Source organism: Muscardinus avellanarius (genome assembly GCF_963383645.1).
Source record: "Muscardinus avellanarius genome assembly, chromosome: X".
NCBI classification, from domain to species: Eukaryota; Metazoa; Chordata; class Mammalia; order Rodentia; family Gliridae; genus Muscardinus; species Muscardinus avellanarius.
Genome location: NC_137792.1, coordinates 49,609,833 through 49,632,199, shown reverse-complemented (window position 1 = coordinate 49,632,199; position 22,367 = coordinate 49,609,833). Strand labels below are relative to the sequence as shown.

General features: G+C 38.1%; 1 protein-coding gene across 4 annotated transcripts in view; it reads left to right on the top strand.

Annotated features, from left to right (window-relative positions):
• BRCC3 (BRCA1/BRCA2-containing complex subunit 3) overlaps positions 1–21,997 on the top strand; it is a gene marked incomplete at both ends in the record, with an annotated part of 45,363 nt that extends 23,366 nt beyond the window's left edge. For 3 of the 4 annotated variants that reach the window (XM_080719574.1, XM_080719573.1, XM_080719572.1), the window contains 3 exons: positions 17,350–17,481; positions 18,077–18,120; positions 21,846–21,997. In XM_080719574.1, the coding sequence (XP_080575700.1) occupies positions 17,350–17,481; positions 18,077–18,120; positions 21,846–21,997 (328 nt within the window). Of the gene's footprint in view, positions 1–4,152; positions 4,228–17,349; positions 17,482–18,076; positions 18,121–21,845 lie in introns of all 4 variants that reach the window. The other variant, XM_080719571.1, reaches the window with a different exon arrangement.
• Between the last annotated feature and the right edge of the window lie 370 nt (positions 21,998–22,367).

Sequence of the window (22,367 nt, the reverse complement as noted above, 5' to 3'; positions counted from 1 at the left end):
AAGAGAAAAATTCTACTTACAAATCAGTCCAATGCCCTGATTTAAACAGTTTACTCATGGTTAAACTAGTTTTTAAGGAATAATTTCTCATTCCTTCAATTACTTCCTTTACTCCCATGCTTAAAAGATGGCACGTAGCCAGGTGTCCTCCCAGCGCTTGGGAGGCTGAGACAGGAGGATCGCACAGGTTCAAAGCCAGCCTCAGCTACTTAGTGAGGCTCTTAGCAACGTAGTGAGACCCTTTTCCCAAATAAAGTATAAAAAAGTAGGTCTGAGAGTATAGCCCAGAGGTAGAAAAACCCCTGGGAGCCGGGCGTGGTAGAGCACACTTGTAATCCCCGCACTTCGGAGGCAGAGACAGGAGGATCGCGCAGGTTCGAAGCCAGCCACGCGCGCTGGCTTAGGAGACCCTGTTTCCAAATAAAAATGTAAAAATAGGTCTGGTAGTGTAGCCCGGAGGTAGAAGGGCTTCCAGGAACCCTAGTACCACCAAAAAAAAAAAAAAAAGAAAAAGAAAAAGAAAAGCCCCTGGGTTCCACACCCAGTACCACACACAAAATAAGGTGGCACCTAAAATGTTGGGGAGATGACTTAAGTGAACCCATGATCTATCAAAAGGAGCCTTCCTAGTTTTACGTTGGTTGTAGGAATTAGGGTAAGAAATACTTGTTTTTAACTTATCCACTATATTTCTGTCTTGTTGATTTGAAAGAGATAACTCACCAGCTTCTTCTCTTATAGATTTCTCAGTCTTCCTTAGAAATTAGTGGGACATATATGTCCCATCCTTTTCTTTATTCTTCAGTAATTCCTTTGTGTTTTCCTTTTCTCTTTCTAGAATTATCAGTCAGATAGTAAAAGAGGGGGGGGGCAGGCAGGCACTGTGTGTGTATGTTTGGTCCTACATATACATTAAAGATCTAATACATAATTGACCTTAATCATTCTTTGTACTCATTTTCTGTATCTTTTTTCTAATTTCCTTGATGTTTCCTTGATTTTTATCCTCTAATCCTTTCATTGAATTTATTTTGAGATGAGTGTCTCATTATGCTGTGTTGCCCAAGCTGGTCTCAAAGTGCTGGACTTAAGGGATCTTTCTGCCTCAGTCTCCTGAGTGCTGGGGATACAGGTGTATGCAACTGCACCTGGTTTTCATTGAGGTTTTTTTTTTTTTTTTGCAATTTTGTATTTTTAATTTCCACTAGTTTTTTCCTTGTTTGGTGTTTTATTCCATTTCACAGCATCCTATTCTTTTATTAAAATAATATTGAAATGTTAAATTTTCTTCTTTTTCTCAGTTATCTGTTTCCTCGATTTTACTCTTCTCTACTTGGGCTTTAAAAAACCTTTCTTGTCAATCCTTTTTGTTTTTATGGTATTGGAGCTTGAACCCAGGGGTGCTCTAGCACTGAGCTGTATATTAAATATTTGGCACATGGGTGTAATCTCAGTACTTCAAAGGTTGATACAGGAGGATCCCATGTTTTAGGCCAGCCTCATCTCTTGCACGAGGCCCTCCACAACTTAGTGAGATCCTGTTTAAAAAATAGAGCTGGGTATAGCTCAGAGGTGGACCCTGGATTCAATCCCCAGTACTACACAAAACAAACAAATTTAAAAAGCTATAGTGAGATACTGCTGCATATCCATTAAGATGATTACTATAAAATATATGAAAATAACATGTTGTCAAGGATGTGGAGAAATTTGGACCTGTGTACGCTGTTGTTGGAAATGGTGATTCCTTAAGAAATTAAAAATATGATTCATATAGTCCAGCCATCCTATTTCTTGGTATATTATGCAAAAATCAGAATGCAGAGTCTTAAAAGATATCTAAATTTAGAGCAGCATTATTCACAGCAAAAAATGTAGAAACAACCCAGGTGTCCAATAATAGATGAATGGATAAGCAAAATGTGCTGAATACATACATACAATGGCATGTTGCTCAGCCTTAAAAGAGAAAGGAAGCTGGAGATGGTGGTGCATGCTTGTAATCCCAGTACTTGGGAGGCTGGGACTGGAGACTCGTAGGTTCACGGCCAGCCTCAGCAACTTGTGAGGCCCTCTACAACTTAGTGATACCCTGTTTCAAACTAGGGAATAAAATAGAGCTGGAGGTGTAGCTCGAAAGCAGAATGCCCCTGGGTTCAATTCCCAGAACCCCACCAATAAAAAAGAGGAAAGAAATACTGTCTTATACTAAACACTAAAGATATTATAACAAGTGAGATAAGCTAGTCACAGAAAGACAGATACTGTATGTTTTCCTTAAATAAGGTATTTAAGATAGTTCAGTTCACAGAGACAAAAGAGAATGGTGGTTGCCATGGTCTGGGGGAGGAAGGAATTGGGAATATTAGTATTTAATGGTAGAGTGTCAGTTTTACAGTATAAAAATATGGAAGTAGATGGTGATAATCGTTGCGCACAACATTATTAATATATTTAACATTGCAGAATTATACAATTAAAATTGGTTAAGATGGTAAATTTTGAGCCAGGCTCAGTGGTGTACACCTGTAATCCCAGTATTTGGGAGATTGAGACAGGAGAATCACAGATTTGAGTTCAGCCTCAGCAACTTAGAGAGACTCACATGGCCGTGTTTCAAAATAAAGACTAAAATAGGGCTAGGCATGTAGCTTGGAAGTAGAAAGCCCCTGGGTTCAATCGCCAGTGCCACACATTAAATACATATATACATACATGCATACATACGTACGTACGTACATACATACATAAGGCCAAGGTTATGTCAGAGGTCAAATGCCCCTGGGTTTAATTCCAGTACCACATACACATACAAAAAAAGAAAAAAAGATGGTAAGTTTTTATGTTATGTATATTTTATTAAAACTTAAAAAAATTAGTGAAGAGAAAAAATCCATACTGTAAAATGTCTTATATTTAAACAAATCTGTTAATCAAAATAGTACAAGTACATAATTTTAAGAAATCTGAGTAATAAAAGGTTATTAAAATGGCAAACAACAATAACAAAACCCAATACCTATCTTGTGCCTCTTGCAGGATTCATTTTCTCTCACCATTTAAATTTCTTCTTTGCTTGTATTTGGAGGGGTATTCTTTATATTTTCTACTCCGTGAGTCAATTGTGGTCATTTACAGTTTCCTAGGACATTGTCCATTTCATCTAAATTTTCAAATCTTTTGAGTTAGTGCAGGGCCTGCCACATAGCAGCCACTCAATAAATATTTGTTGAATAACCTATTGTGTAATCTCTCTGCATGTTCTTTTCCACTAATAATACTGCTTGGGACTTTCTTTGTTCTATTACCACAGTCTTAACTATTTTGCTTTTATTTCACAGGACCTCCTTTAAGATTTTCTTGATTAACTCAGTTTCTTAGCTGTTTGTTTCTGCTTTTCTCTTTATTAATTTATTTCTTCTCCTTTCTCATTTTCTTTTGTGTTTTGTTCCAAGTAGTTGTGACAGAGACCCTGAGGCCCACACAGCTTAAAATAGTTACTGCCTTATCTTTACTTAAAAAAGTTTTCTGACCTCTGACTTTAAACATAGTCAATTTTGGTGGTTTTGGTTTTTTCATATGGGGTGAAAATACATGTGTTTGCTTTGGGTACATGTTCTTTATGTCCCTTATAGCCTTCCTTGTTGCTTTTGGTTTATATCTTTGGAAGTGGTTTTGTTAGTGCATGGAAATTGTATAAAGGTCATAACCACTATATCTTTCTTCTATGTTTTTCTTTCATACAATATAAAATAGCTGCCAGGTGTGGTGGCACACACTTGTAATCCCCACACTTGGGAGGCAGAGACAGGAGGATCGCGCAGGTTCAAAGCCAGCCTCACTGGCTTAAGAGACCCTGTTTCCAAATAAAAATGTAAAAATAGGTCTGGGAGTGTAGCCCGGAGGTAGAAGGGCTTCCAGGAACCCCAGTACCACCACCTTCTTTCTCCTATACATTTTTAATATCTTGAATTCTTTCTCTCTAGAGATTATTATTATTGTTGTTGTCATGATTAGGTTTAAGAAGAAAGATTATTCCTTTTTTTTGGTAGAAGTAGCTGAGATAGATATCCCAGGGCTCTGTATTGTCATCAGGGTCCCAGGATCCTCTTTTTCTGCTTCACCATCTTGGTATATGGTTTCCATCCTAAGGTCCCCTTGTGGTCCACGAGACTTCTGGAGCTCCAGCCAGCACATGTCCATTGAGGGCCAGAAAGAAGAGGAAAGGTAGGAAGACCAAGAGGCCTGTCACAGCTCAATTAATTATTTATAAGTGCCTTGCCAAAAGTCCCAGAAAATAATTCCACATTCTTCTCATTGCCAGAACTTAGTCATATAGCTTCAGGTAGCTTTGTCTTGGCTAATATTTGGAATTTTGTTACCCAGGAGGAAGGTGAGAATGGATATTTGGGAAAAGTAGCATTCTTGACCACTGCCTGTGTGTTAGAGTTCTTGTGATTAGCATTTGTTTGCCTATTATGACTTTACCTATTTCTTCATTTTCAACTTTCCTCAGATATTTTGTTTTAGGTATGTCTTTTGTAAAAGACAGGAAGATCTTGAGTTATAACAAGATCTTGAGTTACTCAGGGTTTTTTTGTTTGTTTGTTTGTTTTGGGTTTTTTTTGTTTTGTTTTGTATTTTTGCAGGTCTGGGGATGGAACCCAGGGCATTTGACCTCTGAGATACACCCTCTGCCCCATTTTTTATTCTTTATTTTGAAACAGGGTCTCACTAAGTTGCGGAGGGCCTCACTAAGTAGCTGAGGCTGTCCGTGAACCATGATCCTCTGGCCTTCGCCTCCTGAATGCTGGGATTACAAGCATGTGCCACCATGCCCGGCTGAGTTACTCAGTTTTAAACAATCAGGACATCAGTCTGTTAATTGGTGAATGTAATGCATTTATTTTATTATTTTGTGTGATATATGTGGGTATTTCTGCCATTATCTTTTTGCTTTCTGTTTCTTCTTCCCTTTTCTTGTCACTTATTGAATTAACTGGGTTTTCTACTACCTGTTTTAGAAATTATCCTTTCTCTTTTTATTCTTTAATTATTAGTATTCCTTAACATTCTGTTTTGAAATAAATTCAGATTTACAGAAACCATGCAATGATTTACAGAAACCATGCAATGATTCCTCAAGTGTCAGAATTTATCACATTCGTATTATCATTTTTTCTTTTTGTATGTGTGGGTATTTTTTCCTGAGCCATTTGAGAGTAATCGCAAATGAGTCCTCTGTACAAGCATGTGCCACCACTCCCGGCTCCATGTGAAGTTTTGATATGTATATATATAAAACTTAAATCAGGTTAAATATATCTATCTCCTCAAGTATCTATCAGTTCTTGGGAAAAATTCATTATCCTTGTATCGTGTGTGTGTGTGTGTGTGTGTGTGTGTGTGTGTGTGTGTGTGTGTGTTATGGAGAATTAAACCCAGGGGCATTCTATCTCTGAGCTATACCTCCAGAGCCTCCTCCCTCTTTTTTTCCATTTTGAAACAGGGTCTCACTATGTTGCTTAGGGTCTTGCTAAGTTGTTGAGAAAGGAGAATAAATAAATTAATAAAGAGAAAAGCAGAAACAAACAGCTAAGAAACTGAGTTAATCAAGAAAATCTTAAAGGAGGTCCTGTGAAATAAAAGCAAAATAGTTAAGTCTGTGGTAATAGAACAAAGAAAATCACAAACAGAATTATTAGTGGGAAAGGACATGCAGAGAAATTATACAATAGTTTATTCAACAAATATTTATTGAGTAGCTGCTATGTGGCAGGCCCTGCACTAACTCAAAAGAGGCAGGCCCTGCACTAACTCAAAAGATTTGAAAATTTAGATGAAATGGACTATATCCTAAGAAACTGTAAATGACCACTTTTATTCAACATAGCACTAGAAGTCCTAGTCAGAACACTTAGGCAAGAAAAAGAAATAAAGAAATCAAATCATCCCTGTTTGCAGATGACATGATCTTATATAGAAAATACTAATGACTTCATTAAAAGTTAGAATTAATAAAGAAATTCATATTTGTAAGAAAGTCAAATTGCAGGACACAAAATCATCATGCAAAAATCAACATTCCTATATGCCAATAGTGAACTATCTGAAAAAGAAATTTATAGCACGTTTGTAATCCCAGTGCTTGGGTGGTTGAGACAGGAGGATCACACAAGTTCGAAGCCAACCTCAATTACTTAGTGAGGCTCTCAGCAATTAAATATGGCCCTGTTTCCAAATAAAGTATAAAATAGGTCTGGGAGTATAGCCTGGAGGTAGAAAAGCCCCTGGGTTCTACCCCCAGTACCACAAAAAATATAAAAAAATAAAAAATAAAAGAAATTACAAAGCAATCTCATAATAGCTACCAAAAAATAAATACCTAGGAATAAATTTAGCCAAGGGAGTTGAAAGTCCTCTACAATGAAAACTATAAAATGTCACTGAAAGAAATTGAAGGGGACACAAATAAATAGAAAAATATCTTATTTTAAGCCAGGCATGGTGGCACACGCTTGTAATCCCCCCACTTGGGAGGCTGAGACAGGAGGATCACACAGGTTCCAAGCCAGCCTCAGCTAGTTAGTGAGGCTCTCAGCAACTTCGTGAGACCCTGTCTTCAAATAAAAAATTTAAAAAAAGTCTGAGAGTATAGCCCGGAGGTAGAAAGCCTCTGGGTTCCACCCCCAGTACCACCAAAAAAAAAAAAAAAAAAAAAAAAGAAAGAAAGAAAGAAAGAAAGAAAGAAAGAAAGAAAGAAAGAAAAAAAAGAAAATATTTTAATAATTAAAAGAATTGATGTTGTTAAAATTTCATACCATCCAAAGCAATCTCCAGATTTAAAACACTCTTCATCAAACTATCAGTAACATACTTCTCAAAAATGGAAAATTCTAGCCAGGTGTGGTGGTACACACTTATAATCCCAGCATTTGGGAGGTTGAGACAGGAGGATCACAGTTTTGTGAACAGCCTCAGCTACTTAGTGAGGCCCTTTGCAACTCAGTGAGACCCTGTTTCAAAATAAAGAAAAATAGGGCTCTGGGTGTAGTCAGAGGTAGAATGCCCCTAGGTTCAATCCCCAGTACTACAAAAGAAAAGAAAAGAAAGAAAGAAAATGAAATAGAAGATTCTCAAATCCATATGAGTAAGACAGGCATGATGGTGCACCCTTATAATCCCAGTACTTGGGAGGCTGAGATAGGATCACAGGTTTGTGACCAGCCTCAGCTACTTAGTGAAGCCCTCTGCAACTTAATGAGACCTAAAAAAAATTAAAAAAATAGGGTTGGGGGTGTGGTTCAGAGGTAGAATGCCTCTAGATTCAGTCCCAAGTACTGAAATAAATAAATAAATAAATAAATACATAAATAAATAAATAAATAAAATCCATATGGAACCACAAAAGACTGAATAGCCAAAGCAAAAGAACAAGACTGGAGGCATTATATTACCTGACTTCAAAACACACTACAAAATTATAGTGTAGGTAGTATTCACATCACAACAATTCTTCCAATCCATAAACACAGGATCTCCTTAGGTTTTATATTTAAGTATAGTACTAGGGATTAAACTCATGTGCATTCTGTCTCCAAGCTACACCTTCAGCCCTTCATTTTTTTTTTAAATTTTGAAACAAAGTCTTGTTGAGTTGTGTAAGTGTTTTACCTCCTTGTTTAATTCTTTTATCCATCCTTCCTTTTTCCTTTCTTTTCCTCTCTTTCCTTTTTCTCTTCCCTTTTGTTCTTATCGAGAGATTAAACCCAAGGGCATTCTATCTCTGAGCTTTTTCTCTTGTAGCAAATGCTACTTGTGCCATAGTCTTACCACAGAAAGCTCCTGTTGATTAGAAGTCTCTCACACAAAAGTCTCTTGCATGAAATAACTTGGAGTTAGATATAATTTAGAGATTATTATTATTATTATATTTAATATTTGACATTTGGGGTAGTTGGAGAGGAGGCAGTTCAAATCTCCTGTCCTCCTGCAGCCAGTGATTTTCTTTTATAGAAAGTTTAAACAAAGCATCAAAAAAAAATGATTAAACACAGAAGCCAGCAAATTGTCAGGGGTTAAGATCAGGAAAGACAGGCAGTCATGTGATATGCTTAGAGGAAGGAAGGGTTAAACATTACTGAATGGAGAAATCATCAAAGACCACACTCTCATCAATTCCATCAGGTCCTTTGGTATTTGTCCGCTTACCAATCTCACTCAACCAGTACTGTGTATTCATCTTGAGCTGGTCCAAGATGTTAATCTCAGTGTGTGATTCTGAGATAGCTCTTAACAACCTCCAGCCTGTTTTTAATTTTTTTATTTTTACAAAAGGACCTACTAAGTACTGTATGAATATATACTATTGTCAACATGATCCACGTTATGATGTAAAACTATAGTGCAGCAAAAAAAGGGTCTTACTAGATTATTGTCAGTCTCACTATGTTGCTGAGGCTAACTTTGAACCTGTAGTCCTCCAGTTTCAGCCTCCCAAATACTTTTATTACAGGTGTGTACTACCACACTTGGCTTGGTTAATTCATAAGTATTTGATTATTTTTTATGTGACTGAAGTAGAATTATTTTTAATTTCCCTTTTGGATTAATTATTGTTACTGTATAGAAATACAACTGATTTTTGAATGTTGATTTTGTATCTATCCTACAACTTTGCTGAATTTATTACTTCTAATAGATTTTTGGAATATCTAGGTTTTTCTACACACATAGAACCATATAATATGTAAACAGGGATAATTTTATGTCTTTTTTCCAGTTTAAATGTCTTTGATTTCATTTTCTTGTCTAATTGCTCTGGATAGGACTTACAATAGAAGGGGCAAGAGTAAGCTTCCTCATCTTTTTCCTAATTTTAGAGGAAAAGCTTTCAGTCTTATATTATTATGCTTGTTGTCATCTGTGGACTTTTCATATATGGCCTGTTATGTTGAGGTAGTTTCCTTTTATTCCTATTTTTTAATGCTTTTATCAAGAAAGAATGTTGAAGGTGGGCTGGTGGTATACACCTGTAATCCCAGTACTTGTGATGCTCAAGTAGGAGAATTGCAGGTTCAAAGGCAGCTGAAATAACTTAGTGAGGCCCTCAGTAACTTAGTGAGACTCTGTTTAGAAGTAAAAATTAAAGCTGGGCATGGTGGTGCATGCTTGTAATTCCAGCACTTGGGAGGCTGAAACAGGAGGATCGCACAGGTTGGAAGCCAGCCTTAGCTACGTAGTGAGGCTCTCAGCAACTCAGTGAGACCCTGTTCCCAAATAAAGTATAAAATAGGCCTGGGAGTATAGCCCGGAGGTAGTAAAAGCTCCTGGGTTTGACCCCCAGTACCACAAAAGAAAAAACATTAAAAAAAAAAAGAAGAAGAAGTAAGCCGGGCGTGGTGGCACACGCTTGTAATCCCCACGCTTGGGAGGCAGAGACTGGAGGATCGCGCAGGTTCGAAGTCAGCCACGCGCGCTGGCTTAGGAGACCCTGTTTCCAAATTTTAAAAAAATGTAAAAATAGGTCTGGGAGTGTAGCCCGGAGGTAGAAGGGCTTCCAGGAACCCCAGTACCACCAAAAAAAATAAAATAGAGCTGGGGGTATAGCTTATAGGTAGAATGCCCTTGAGTTCAATAACTAGTACCACAAAATAAAGAAATTAACACTTCAAAAAAGTTTAATTTATGAAATAAAATTATATTAATACAGATTCCTAGTCCAGCATAGTGCCACACACCTTCAACCGCAGTACTTGGGAGGCTGAGACAGGAGGATTGCAGGTTCTCAGACAGCCTCAGCAGCTTAGTGAGACCCGCAGCAACATAGGGAGACCCTATTCCAATCAATCAATCAATCAATCAATCAATCAATAAATAAATAAATAAAAAGGACTCTGGCTCTTTTTTGTATTACTCAGATGTGGAATGCCCCTGGATTCAATCCACAGCACTGCACAATTCATTCTGCGTTTAGAATTCTTTTTTTATGTGTGTGTGATACTGAAGATTGAACACATGGGTGTTCTACCTCTGAGCTAAACAGTGCCTCACTAAGTTGCTAAGGCTGTCCTCAAACTTATGATCCTTCTGTCTTGGCCTCCTAAGTACAGGGATTACAGGCATGTACCAACACACTCAGCTACCCTTTAGTACTTCATTTACAGAGTAGGTCTAGTGGTAATGAATTCCCTTAGGGTTTTTTTTTTGTTGTTGTTTATCTGGTAAAATATTAATTTCTCCTTCATTTCTCTAGAACAGGGTTTTTTGTTTTTTTGTTTTTTTTTTACATGTCTGGGGATGGAACCCGGGGGCATTTGACCTCCGAGCTACACCCTCTGCCCTATTTTTTCTTTCTTTATTTTGAAACAGGGTCTCACTGCCTTGTGGAGGTCCTCACTAAGTAGCTGAGGCTGTCCGTGAACCGCAGTCCTCTGGTCTCAGCCTCTCAAATGCTGGGATTACAAGCTTGCGCCACCATGCCCGAGGTTACAGTATTTTTGATTGGCAGTATTTTTCTTTCAAAATTTTGAATTTATCCCAGTTCTAGCCTATACCTGCTGAGAAATCCACTGATGAACTTATTGAAGCTCCTTTGTAAATGATGATTCACTTTTCTCTTTCTGCTTTCAATATTTTCCTTGTGTGTAGGATTTGGCAGCTTAATTATATCTCTTTACATCAATCCTATTTGGAATATGTTTTATCTTCTTGAATTTGTGTGTCCATTTCTTTTCTCAGTCTTGAAATTTTTTCCATCATTATTTCTCCAAAAAATTTCTCAGCCTCATTTTCCCTCCCGAACTTCTCATATATAATTCGCCCACTTGATAGTGTCTCATAAGTCTTTTGTTCTCTCTTCAGTTTTCTCTCCTTTATAGTTTTGCTCCTCTGTCTTGATTTCAAATGACTTTCCTTTAAATTTGATGATACTTGCAAGCCGGGCGCGGTGGCACACGCTTGTAATCCCCGCGCTTGGGAGGCTGAGGCAGGAGGATCGCGCAAGTTTGAAGCCAGCCTCAGCTACTTAGTGAGGCTCTCAGCAACTTAGTGAGACCCTGTTTCCAAATAAAATATAAAAATAGGTCTGGGAGTATAGCCCGGAGGTAGAAAGCCTCTGGGTTCCACCCCCAGTACCACAAAAAATTAATGATACTTTCAAACTATCAGGTCCAATAAAGCCTGCTGTTAAATTCATAGTGTAATTTTCAGTTCAGTTGTCCTTTTTAATTTCCCAGCTCCTGAATTCAGTTTGTTTCTTTGAGGGGGGGGGGCGAGTGTGTGTGTGTGTGTGTGTGTGTGTGTGTGTGTGTGTGTGTGTGTGTGTGTGTTGGTATTGGGAATTGAGCCTTGGGGCATTCTACCTCTGAGTTACACCCCCAGCCCTTTTTGTTTTAAAACAGAGTCTTGCTAGGTTGCTGAGGGTCTCACTACTTTGCAGATGCTGTTTTCAAACTTGTGATCCTCCTGTCTCAGCCTCCCAAGTCCTGGGATTACAGGCTGTAACACTTGGCTGTCTTTGTTCTTAGCCCCTCAAGCATCTTTATGACAGTAATTTTAATATCTTGCTAACGCAGCTCATAGATTTGTGTTTCCTTAGTGTTGGGTTCTGGAGTTGCATTTTGTCTTCTTTTTCCCTTTTTTATTGGTGTATTGTAGTCATACATCTTAGTGGAATACACGGTGATGGAGGTATACCTGCACACATCGTTCATTTTGCTCTTCCCCAATTCCCACCTCATTCCTTCACCCCTCCTTCCTTCTCATATTTGGCTTATTGATTGACTTTGATATGTTTATAAATGTATATCACATACATTAGGGAATTTCCCTCTTTTCCCTCCCATCCTCCTCAGTTAGGTCATTATTTGCTCATCTATAATTTCTCTTTCTTTATCTAGAATTCCTCCTATGACTCACTTTCTCCCCAGCTCCTGTATATTAGGGCCAGAGAGCACCCAGTTTTTTACTTTTTTGTGATTGACTAAATCTCACTTAGCATAATGTTCTCCATTTCCATCCATTTCCCCACAAGTGACATAATTTTGCTCTTCTTTATGGCTGAGTGAAATTCTGTTGTATACATATCCTATAGTTTTGTAATCTATTCATCTGTTGATGGACATCTTGTGTTTCTGTCTCTTTGTATGTCTGCTACTTTGTTGATGTTGTTTGGAGACTTGAGCATTAAGAAAAAGAACATCTTAGTCATTAATACTGGCTTTGTGCAGGGAAAGTATTCCACTGATCAATCAATCTAGAGATTCTAGGATTTCGCATGTCATCTCAAATTACCTAAACAGCCCATCCCTACTTCTTCCCAGAAGTTCATAATCTCTTCCTCCCCCTGGTGGCTGCCTGCAGAACTGAGTCTTCAACATGTTGCAGTGCTTTTATTCATTTTCAGCAACTTCCAATCCAGGCTACCACCAGTAATATCGGCATGCCAAGTCAGATGAGACAGATTCTAGATCCTCAGGCAGTCCTCAGACTAGCCAGAATGTTGGGCTCCTTGTCCATTTTTTTTTTTTTTTGCATTACAAGGCAGGTTCCCTGGTGTGGAAGATTTCCTCCCCACTGTCTAGTGATAGGACCAATAAGTAGAAGGGAGTGGACAGGCCCACAAAGGTATTCCTGTCTATAGTGCTGTTAACTCAGTATATCTGAAAGAGCAAGGTCTTGAAGCCTTCTAGACTGGCATCTTAGTGATATAACCCCATTTAGTTCATTTTTAGGGCATATATAGCTCTAATGATGGCAGTTATCTTTCTTTAAATCAATTTTACTTGTCTTGCCCTCTAATTTATTTTTTATGATATTGGGGATTGAACCCAGGGGCATTCTATCTCCAAGATATACTCCTATCCCCTTTTTAAGTGATTTGAAGTTTTGAAACAGGGCCTCACAAAGTTGTTGAGGCTTTCTTCGCCCTATGATCTTCTCAACCTTTCAGGTAGTAGGAATATAGGCAGTTGCCCCCATGTTTGGCTCCCCTCTAATTTCTTTAACGTGTTCTAATAGTTACTCTAAAATTTCTTATCTACCAAGTCCAATATTTGAGTCATCTGTGAGTCTTCCACTGTTTGCTTTTTCTCTACATCATCAATCACATTTTCTTCCCTCTTTTTATTGAATGGTTGAATTATTAAATGGACTATATATATTAGACTATTATTTTTAGTATATCCTAGTATTAGACTATATATATTAGACTAGTATTCTTCAAAGAAGGCATTTACTTTCTTGTTATCAAGCAGTTAGAATGGGATGGTTATTATTTCCATCTAATCAGGAAATCAGAAATATATTGGTACTTTAGTTATTTCTGGTTTACTTTGGCATGCTCGAGATGAGCACAGGATCTACACTATGGTTATTCCATTTCCCACCTCCTAGTAGGAATTTTAGATCTAAGAAACATGAAATAATGAAGATCTCTGTTTTCTAGCTCTAATTTTACCTTTGTATTCATAGCTCTCTTAAATGTATGTATAGATATGCATATATAGATATATAAAATCTTTGTCTCGTTGTTACAAGAGAAAGAAGTGTATTTTGATGACCTACATCCAACTGGTAGATCTACCAGATCACTTAAATTCAATTAGGAATTGAGATGATTCAAAGTTGGACTTCCAGTCCCTGTGCAATCTAGTTGTTTTTTTTTTTGTTTTTTTTTTTTGTTTTTTTTTTTGCGGGTCTGGGCATGGAACCCAGGGGCATTCAACCTCCAAGCTACACTCCCTGCCCTATTTTTTATTCTTTATTTTGAAACCAGGTCTCACTGAGTTGCAGAGGGCCTCACTAAGTAGCTGAGGCTGTCTGCGAACCGCGATCCTCCGGTCTCAGCCTCCCGAATGCTGGGATTACAAGCATGCGCCACCACACCCAGCTATCTAGTCTCTTTTTACTGCTATTATGTATACTGTTGGGGTTCCAACTCAGTGCCTGGGGATAGTTTACTGGGACTCTCCACCTTGACAGGTCCTTTCCAAAGCTCAACTTCTTATCTTTTAAGTTGTATCCTCTAGAATCATGAAGTGCCTTTCCAGAAAGACTCCCTGTCAGACTCATCTCTCTGGATTTTCCTTCTTTCCTAGTTGCTAGCTCTATAATTACTCATTGCATAGGAACCTTGTCAGTGACTTCTGACAGATACTGTTTTATTTGCTCCAGCTACTTGCTCTCAGTACAGGGGGCTATGCTTAACCATCTAGTTCATTTGAAGAAGCAGAATCTCTTTTTTTTTAATTTTTTTATTGGTGCACTATATTCATACATCATAATGGTATAAAGAAAATATTTTTGTAGACATACATGCACACAGCGCCCAGTTAACCCCTACCCGATCCCCACCCCATTCCCTCCCCATCCCTCCTTCCCATACTTGGCTTAGTGGTTGACATCTAGTATTATAGCAATTTATCCAATATTAACGATGATAATCTCACATAACAGTTTCATTGTCTGATACCAAGCTTTTGATGAATTAAAGATAACATTTCAATATTTCTTTTTGCTTTCTTTCTTACCAGAGAATATTTTTTTCTTTTTTCTTTTTAGGTGAAACTATCATACATTTATTTATTTATTTATTTATTTTTCAGAAAAAATCTATCCTGATATGGAATATGGACTCTAGATACCCAAAACAATCTCGAAGAAGAACAAAGCTAGAAGATGTATATTTTCTGATTTCAGATGTTATAAAGCTACAATAATTGAAACAGTGTAGTACTGTTCTAAAGGCAGATATATAAACCATTGGAGTTAAAAGCCTAGAGATAAATTCTTCCATATATTGTCAAATTATTTTTGACAAGGTTTCCACAAACATTTGGTGGAGGAAATACTAATCTTTTAACTAAATATTGTTGAAAAATAATAATTACATGAAAAAGAATAAAATTGGACCCTTACCTAACACCATATACAAATATTAACTCAAAATAGATAAAAGACCTAAATATAAATCTTAAGACTATAAACTTATAGAAGAAAATCTGGGTCATAAAACCTCACAACATTGAAAATGGCAGTGATTTCTTGGATATGATTTCAATGGCACAGGTAACAGAAGGGTAAACAAACTCCCCCAAAATTAAAAAAATATTGTATATCCAAAGACAATGTAAATAGAGTTAAAAGTTACTGATAGAATGGGATAGAATATTTCCAAATGCTATATCTGAAGGTATATTAATATTCCAACTAGAAATCCCCAAAATTAGCAACAATAAAAGCAAACAATACAATTTAGAGATAGGTAAAAGACTAACATAAATAATGAATCTCCACAGATAACCAATCTTAGTTGTCTATTGGATGGAAAATCTTGTTTCTCTGGTTCTGGTGTGTGTTACCTGTTTCTTCTTTGTAGTTAATCTCTTTGAGTATTTTCTCTAGCGCTGGTTTTGAAGACATAAATTCCTTCAGTTTCTGTTTGTCGTGGAAGCTTCTTATTTCCCCATCTAATTTGATAGAAAGTTTTGCTGGGTAGGACATTTTTGGCTGGAAGTTGTTTTCTTTCAGAGTTTGGAATATGTTACTCCAAGCCCTTCTGGCTCTCATGACTTGGTTTGGGAAGTCTGGAGTGATTCTAATTGGTTTGCCTCTGAATGTCACTTGGCCCTTTGTTTTTGTTGCCTTTAAGATTCTCTGCTTGGCTTCCACATTGGTCATTTTGACAATTAAGTGGCGTGGGGATCCTCTTCTCCGATCCTGTCTAAAGGGAGTTCTATAAGTTTCCTGGACCTGTGTATCGACCTCTTGCTCTATGTTTGGAAAATTTTCTGCTATTACTTCCTTGAAGAGATTGTTGATCCCTCTGGTTTCACCTTCTTTTCCCTCCTCTATTCCAATTATTCTTAGGTTAGCTCTCTTAAAATGGACCCATATTTCTTCAATGTCAGATTCCTGCTGTCGGATATTTTTTTCTAGATTAGAAACTATGCGTTCATTTTTGGATTGATCATCTTCTAAGAGCGAGATTCCATGTGGTCTAATCGGTTGTTTGTACTTTGAATTGAGGCCTTTACTTCATTAATTGCATCCTTTATCTCTTTTTGGCTCTCTCTGAGTTCTTTTCGAAGCACCTCTATTATTTCTACAGTTATTTTCCTGATTTGATCTTCTAGAAATCTCTGAATTTCTGTTTTATAAGTTTCTGATGTTGTGGGGTTATGGGCATTCATTGCTTCATTGTTATTCCTCTTTCCCATGATTTCGGAAGTTTGTGCCTTCTCTGGGTTCTTCCCTTGGGTCACTATGACTTCACTTAAGGTGCTCTGGATCTCGAGTCTGTGGTATCTCAGACCCCACTACTCCTTTACTGGTTTGTATCGCAGAGTTTCAGACCCAGGGAGTCGATAGAGGCTGCTTTGGACCATGGGGGGTGCCAGGTTGGGCGTTCTCCTATGGTGTGATAGCCACTCCCCCACTTGGTCAAGTTCCTGGGAGTACAGTACTGGGATTTCTTCTCTAGGGGCCACAATTTGACTCACTGTTATTGAGTGCACAGATGGAGCTGTAGTGGACTCAGTGAATTCGCTACTGCTGCCGCTGATGACAATATGGCACTGCTGCCACGCCCTCGGCCGTGAGGCTGGCGTATTTCTTCTCTGGTTTTGAGCTTTGCTCTGAGTCCCTGCAGGGTGTATTGAGCCCAGCCCCTGGGAGCTTTAGATGCTCCCTACGCTGAGAAATCTGCCGAATTCCGCCCGGCTGTGCCGCAGCAGCTCACCTCGGCTTGCTGTCCGCCACTCCTCTCTGGAGCCTGGTGGGCTGTTAAGTGCGTTCCTCTGAAGCTGTCCAGTGAGCTCGCCGCTGCCGCTGGCAGTAAGGCACTGGTGCTGCGTCCTCGGGCGTGAGGCTGGCTTATCTTCTCTCTGGCTCTGAGCTCCGTTATGAGTTCCCCTCCTCTCTGGAGCCTGGTGCTGCAAGGGAAAATGGCGCCCGCCACTTTGTGCCGCGTCTCTAGCTGCAGCACTGCAGTCTGGTTTCTTTCTGGTGTCTCGTTTTTCCAGCCCTCTTATTCTCTGTCCCTTGTAATTACATTTTTTGTTTCTCTGCTGATGGTGTTTTCTGGCTATGAAAGGCGCTGATTTTGTGGTAATAGAGATTGGTTGTTAGCGGGGCTTTTAAGCCCTGCTTTTCTCTGTCGCCACCTTCCCGGAAGTCTCCGCAGAATCTCTTATAAGCTCTAGTATAATCTTTCATGAATTCTTCCCTAGCCACTTAATAAATTATGTGACTTTGAAGCATGCCATATTTAAAAATTTCAGTGAAAACTACAGATAAGTTCTGATTATAACTAAGACTTAAAAACTGACCTGAACAATTGCCTTGCAGGTATGAGAGAATTGAAATTCCAATCCATATTGTACCTCATGTCACCATTGGGAAAGTGTGCCTTGAATCAGCAGTAGAGCTGCCCAAGATCCTGTGCCAGGAGGAGCAGGATGCATATAGAAGGATCCACAGGTAGAGACCCTCTTTGTCCCTATTTTCAACTTCTCAGGGTCTAATTCTTTTATTAGCAGCTCAAGTCTTAAGCCCCCTTGCCTTTCACTTCTCTATGACAAAGCTTTATGGAAGTCTCTAATCATGATGTTTTTCACACTGTATGATAGCAATCTCTTTATCTCCTTATATACTTTGGCTCTCTCAGGTGAAATAATCTTTCTTTTTTAGTTTTGAAGGCAAGATAAACCAGTAGCCCTGTTGCCAAGCACTGGGTCTTGTCTAATAAATGTGTTCTATATCAAAGTTTCAGTGAGAGATGGTAATTTCAAGATTATCTCTGCATTATCTCCTGAACTTTTGAATAAGATAACAACCCCAAAATCATTTAAAAATGAACAATTATGGGAGTCCAACACAGTGGTGCATACCTGTAATCTCAGCCATTTGTGAGGCTAAGGCAGGAGGATCATGAGTTTGACACCAGCCTCAGCAACATAGTAAGATTCTATCTCAAAAAACAAAGAATAATGAGAACTTAAAGGTCTGATGTAGTGTATTTTGTTTTCCTTTCAGTGCTACTATGCTACTGACCCAAACTATTTTATCCTTCTAGCCTTACACATCTGGACTCAGTAACTAAAATCCATAATGGCTCAGGTAAGATTTTTTTCTTCAGTATAGTCAATGGTCTCTGAAATACTCACCTGTCAGAAACAAATTTAGTTTAAGTGGTTGAAGTGATAGCTAAATCCCAACCTTTCTATGGAATTCTGTAGACCCTTGAATGCTATAAATGCAACCTAGCATAAGATTAGAGGAAAGACAGGAAGAAATTTATGATAGTCCTTTGTATGCAAGGGTTTGCCATTGGATGTTTAAAAGACAGAAGGTATGAGGGGAGGAGATTTTCTTCATGTCACCAGTGAGAAAGAAGAGGAGGAGGCTTTGGAATGTGATAGGCTATTGCTTTGTGAAGGAAAAAAGGAAGACATGACTTGGTCTATCTATACCATCATTTCTGTCTGGGGATAAAACATGGCAAATTATTAAGGTTGGTAATATATGATTTATAACTATACTCTAAAACTATAGTCACTTAAAAAGTATAGTAATAACTCAGAGGTGCCCAGATATATCAGTAGAACTTAACAGAGTCCAGAGATAGGCATATATTTTTTCCACTAAATATATATTTTATGTGTATATATATATATATATATATATATATATAATACATACATGTATGTATTATATAATATATATTTAGTGAAAAGGGATGGATTCTTGACTAGTAGTATTGGAAAACATTCATTCATTTATTTACTCAAAAACATTTATGTACCTCGACTCTGCTAGGCACTGGGGTACATTATTGAATAAAAGAGATGGTTGTGGACTTATATTCTTTATCTCCATTTGGGAGGACAGTAGATTCCTGCCTAATGCCCTTCACAAAAAATAAATTCCAAATGTTCTTAAGCTTTTTCTATTAAATATGATACAATCACTTTGAAAAAGAGTTAGCAGTTAAAATTGCCAAGCATCTCACCAGTTCTCTTTAGCCTATGCCTCAAGTAATTGAAAGCAGGTGTTCAAACAAAAAAGTGTTCTCAAATATTCCTAATAGCATTATTCACAATGCCCCAAAAGTGAAAACTCAAAGGTGCATCAGTGGGTGAAAAGATAAACAGTGTGTTATAGATTCATATAATAGAGTAATGCTTAGCCATAAGAAGAACTACTAGTGTATGGGGAACATGAACAGCCTGGCTCAGTCTCAAGAGCATTATGCCAGGTAAAAGAAACATCACAATAAAAGGCTATAGGAGGCTATCTACTCTATAGTGCCAAATTCAAGAAGCAGCAAAACTAATTTAATGTTTTCAGCAAGTAGATCAGTAGCTGTCTGGGCCTGGGGGCAAAGTGGCATTTTACTTCAAAGGAAAATGTAGAGGGTGATAAAAATAGTCTTTGTCCTGACTAGGTATGGTTTCATGGGGTATTTGACTATCAAAATCCATTGTATTGTATACTTTCAGTTGGTTAATGTGACTATCTATAAATTCCATTCTCAATAAAGTTCATTTGAAAGGGGTCCTAACTAAGGGAGATAGGAAAAGGGAAGAGCTGAAAGAGGGAAACACCTCAGTGGTCATGATGTACATACACAAACGTATCAAAGCTAATCACAGTGCTGAGCAAAGGGAGGGAATAGAGTGAAAACTGGGGAGGGCCCAGTGAGTGCTGTGTGCATGTGTGCCTCTGTCACCCTGAACTTATACATCTTGTATGATATGTATGAATATAATGTACCAGTAATAAAATTTTAAAATATCAGAGGAAAATAAAATATTTTTCAGACTCTAGGGAGGTGATAACCTAAGTATAATCTGAAATCCTGAACCCATAAAAGATAGACTAAATAAAAATTAAACACATAAATAGGCCCCTACAGAATATTAAAATGTTAAGCTGGGCATGATGGCACACGCTTGTAATCCCAGCATTCAGGAGACTGAGACCAAAGGATCATGGTTCAAGGACAGCCTCAGCTACTTAGTAAGGCCCAGTTTCAAATTTAAAAAAGAATAAAAAATAGAGCAGGGGGTGTAGCTCAGAGGTTGAATGCCCCTGGGTTTCTTCCCCAGACCCACAAAAAAAAGAAAGAAAGAAAATGTTAATTATAGTTTTTAACAGAAATATGGCTTAAGATAAAGATGCCAGTTTTTCAGCCCTTGGCAAAGATTAATTCAAGAAATAACTAGATGAAGAGATCAAGAAATAAGTAAACTGGGCGTGGTGGCGCACGCTTGTAATCCCACCATTCGGTTTGTAATCCCAGCATTTGGGAGGCTGAAACCGGAGGATCGCAGTTCGCAGACAGCCTCAGCTACTTAGTGAGGCCCTCTACAACTCAGTGAGACCTGGTTTCAAAATAAAGAATAAAAAATGGGGCAGGGGGTGTAGCTCAGAGGTCAAATGCCCCTGGGTTTGATCCCCAGACCCGCAAAAAAAAAAAAAAAAGAAATAACTAGATTAGAGAAAGTGAATAGTCTTCATATTCCTGGAGGTATAATTTAGTATAACATAGATACCAAACTGATTATATAATTTACACCAAATCATATCTATAGGAATAATTCATTTAAAATGTAATTCCCGCGCTTGGGAGGCGGAGACAGGAGGATCGCACTGGTTCGGAGCCAGCCTGGCTGGCTTAAGATACTCTGTTTCCAATTTTAAAAAAATATATAAAATAGGTCTGGGAGTGTAGCCCAGAGATGGAAGGGCTTCCAGGAACCCCAGTACCACCAAAAAATAATAAATAAATAAATAAATAAATAAATAAATAAATAAAATGTACATGGAAGCTGGGCATGGTGGTGCATACTTGTAATCCCAGGATTCGAGTGGCTGAGACAGGAGGATCGCGGTCGCGGACAGCCTTAGCTACTTAGGCCCTCCACAACTTAGTGAGACCCTGTTTCAAAAAAATAAAGAATAAAAAAATAGGGCAGGAGATGTAGCTCGTAGGTCAAACGCCTCTGGGTTCCATCCCCAGACCCGCAAAATTAAAATAAAATGTACATAGACTTAGATCTAGCAATTCCAATTAGCCACAGTCTTTATATAATAGCAAAAAAATTGGATGCTGCTGAGACTTAATAAGGGACTTATTAAATTGGTATATCCATCCAGGTGAATATTGTACGGTTCTTATGAAGAAAATATATAACCAGGCATGGTGGCACACACTTACAGTCCCAACTTTTGGGAGGCTGAGATAAAAGGATCACAGGTTTGCAGTCAATAGTAAGAACCTGTTCCAAAAATAAAGAATAAAAATAGGGCTGAGGGTGTAGCTTGGAGGTAGAATGCCCCTAGGTTCAATCCCCATTATTGCAAAAAAAAAAAAAAGTGTAGCTTGGAGGTAGAATGCCCCTAGGTTCAATCCCCATTATTGCAAAAAAAAAAAAAAAAGTGTAGCTTGGAGGTAGAATGCCCCTAGGTTCAATCCCCCAGTATTGAAAAAAAAAAAAAAAGGAAAGATATGTATGATGAAAGTAACACCACAAAAAATGCAGGCTTTGTTCAAAAGTGCACGCGCTCACACAAACACACACACACACACACACATCTGAGAAGATAGGCCTCACAGTATTTCAGTGGTCGTTTCAATAAGTCATATATTATGAAAGAAAAATATACTGACTTCCTTTAGGCAGAATTTGTTTTGAAAGAGTGCCATAGAATCTTTGCTTCACCATGGAGTATTTATGGTGAGGTATGAAAGATCCCTTGCTAGTCACTTGCCTTTTTTCTCACTCTAAGAGAGTATCTTTCAGGTGAGTTGAATTAATGAAGTGTTTTTCCTGTTGAAGTGTTTACCAAGAATCTCTGCAGTCAGATGTCAGCAGTCAGCGGACCACTCCTACAGTGGTTGGAGGACAGATTGGAGCAAAACCAGCAGCATTTGCAGGAGTTGCAACAAGAAAAGGAAGAGCTTATGCAAGAACTTTCTTCCCTAGAATAAAGCAGGAAGCAAAAATGGAGTAAAACTCTTTTTTTGTTTCAATTTGTGTACTAAACATGGTCCAAAACTGTACACCTGTACACAGCTCACTTGTATGCAGACAATAAGCAGCACTTTTTATATCCCAATAGATAAGTTTTATGCATGAGATGATTTAAGTAGTATATGAAAGTTTTTTTGTTTTTAGTACTTGGGATTTAACTCGGAGGCATTCTACCTCTGAGCTAGATCCCCAGCCCTATTATTTTATTTTTTATTTTGAAATAGGATCTTGCTCAATTTCCAAGGGCCTTGCCAAGGTATTGAGGTTGGCCTTGAACTTGTGATCCTCCTGACTCATCCTCCCAAGTACTGGGAATACAGGTGTGTG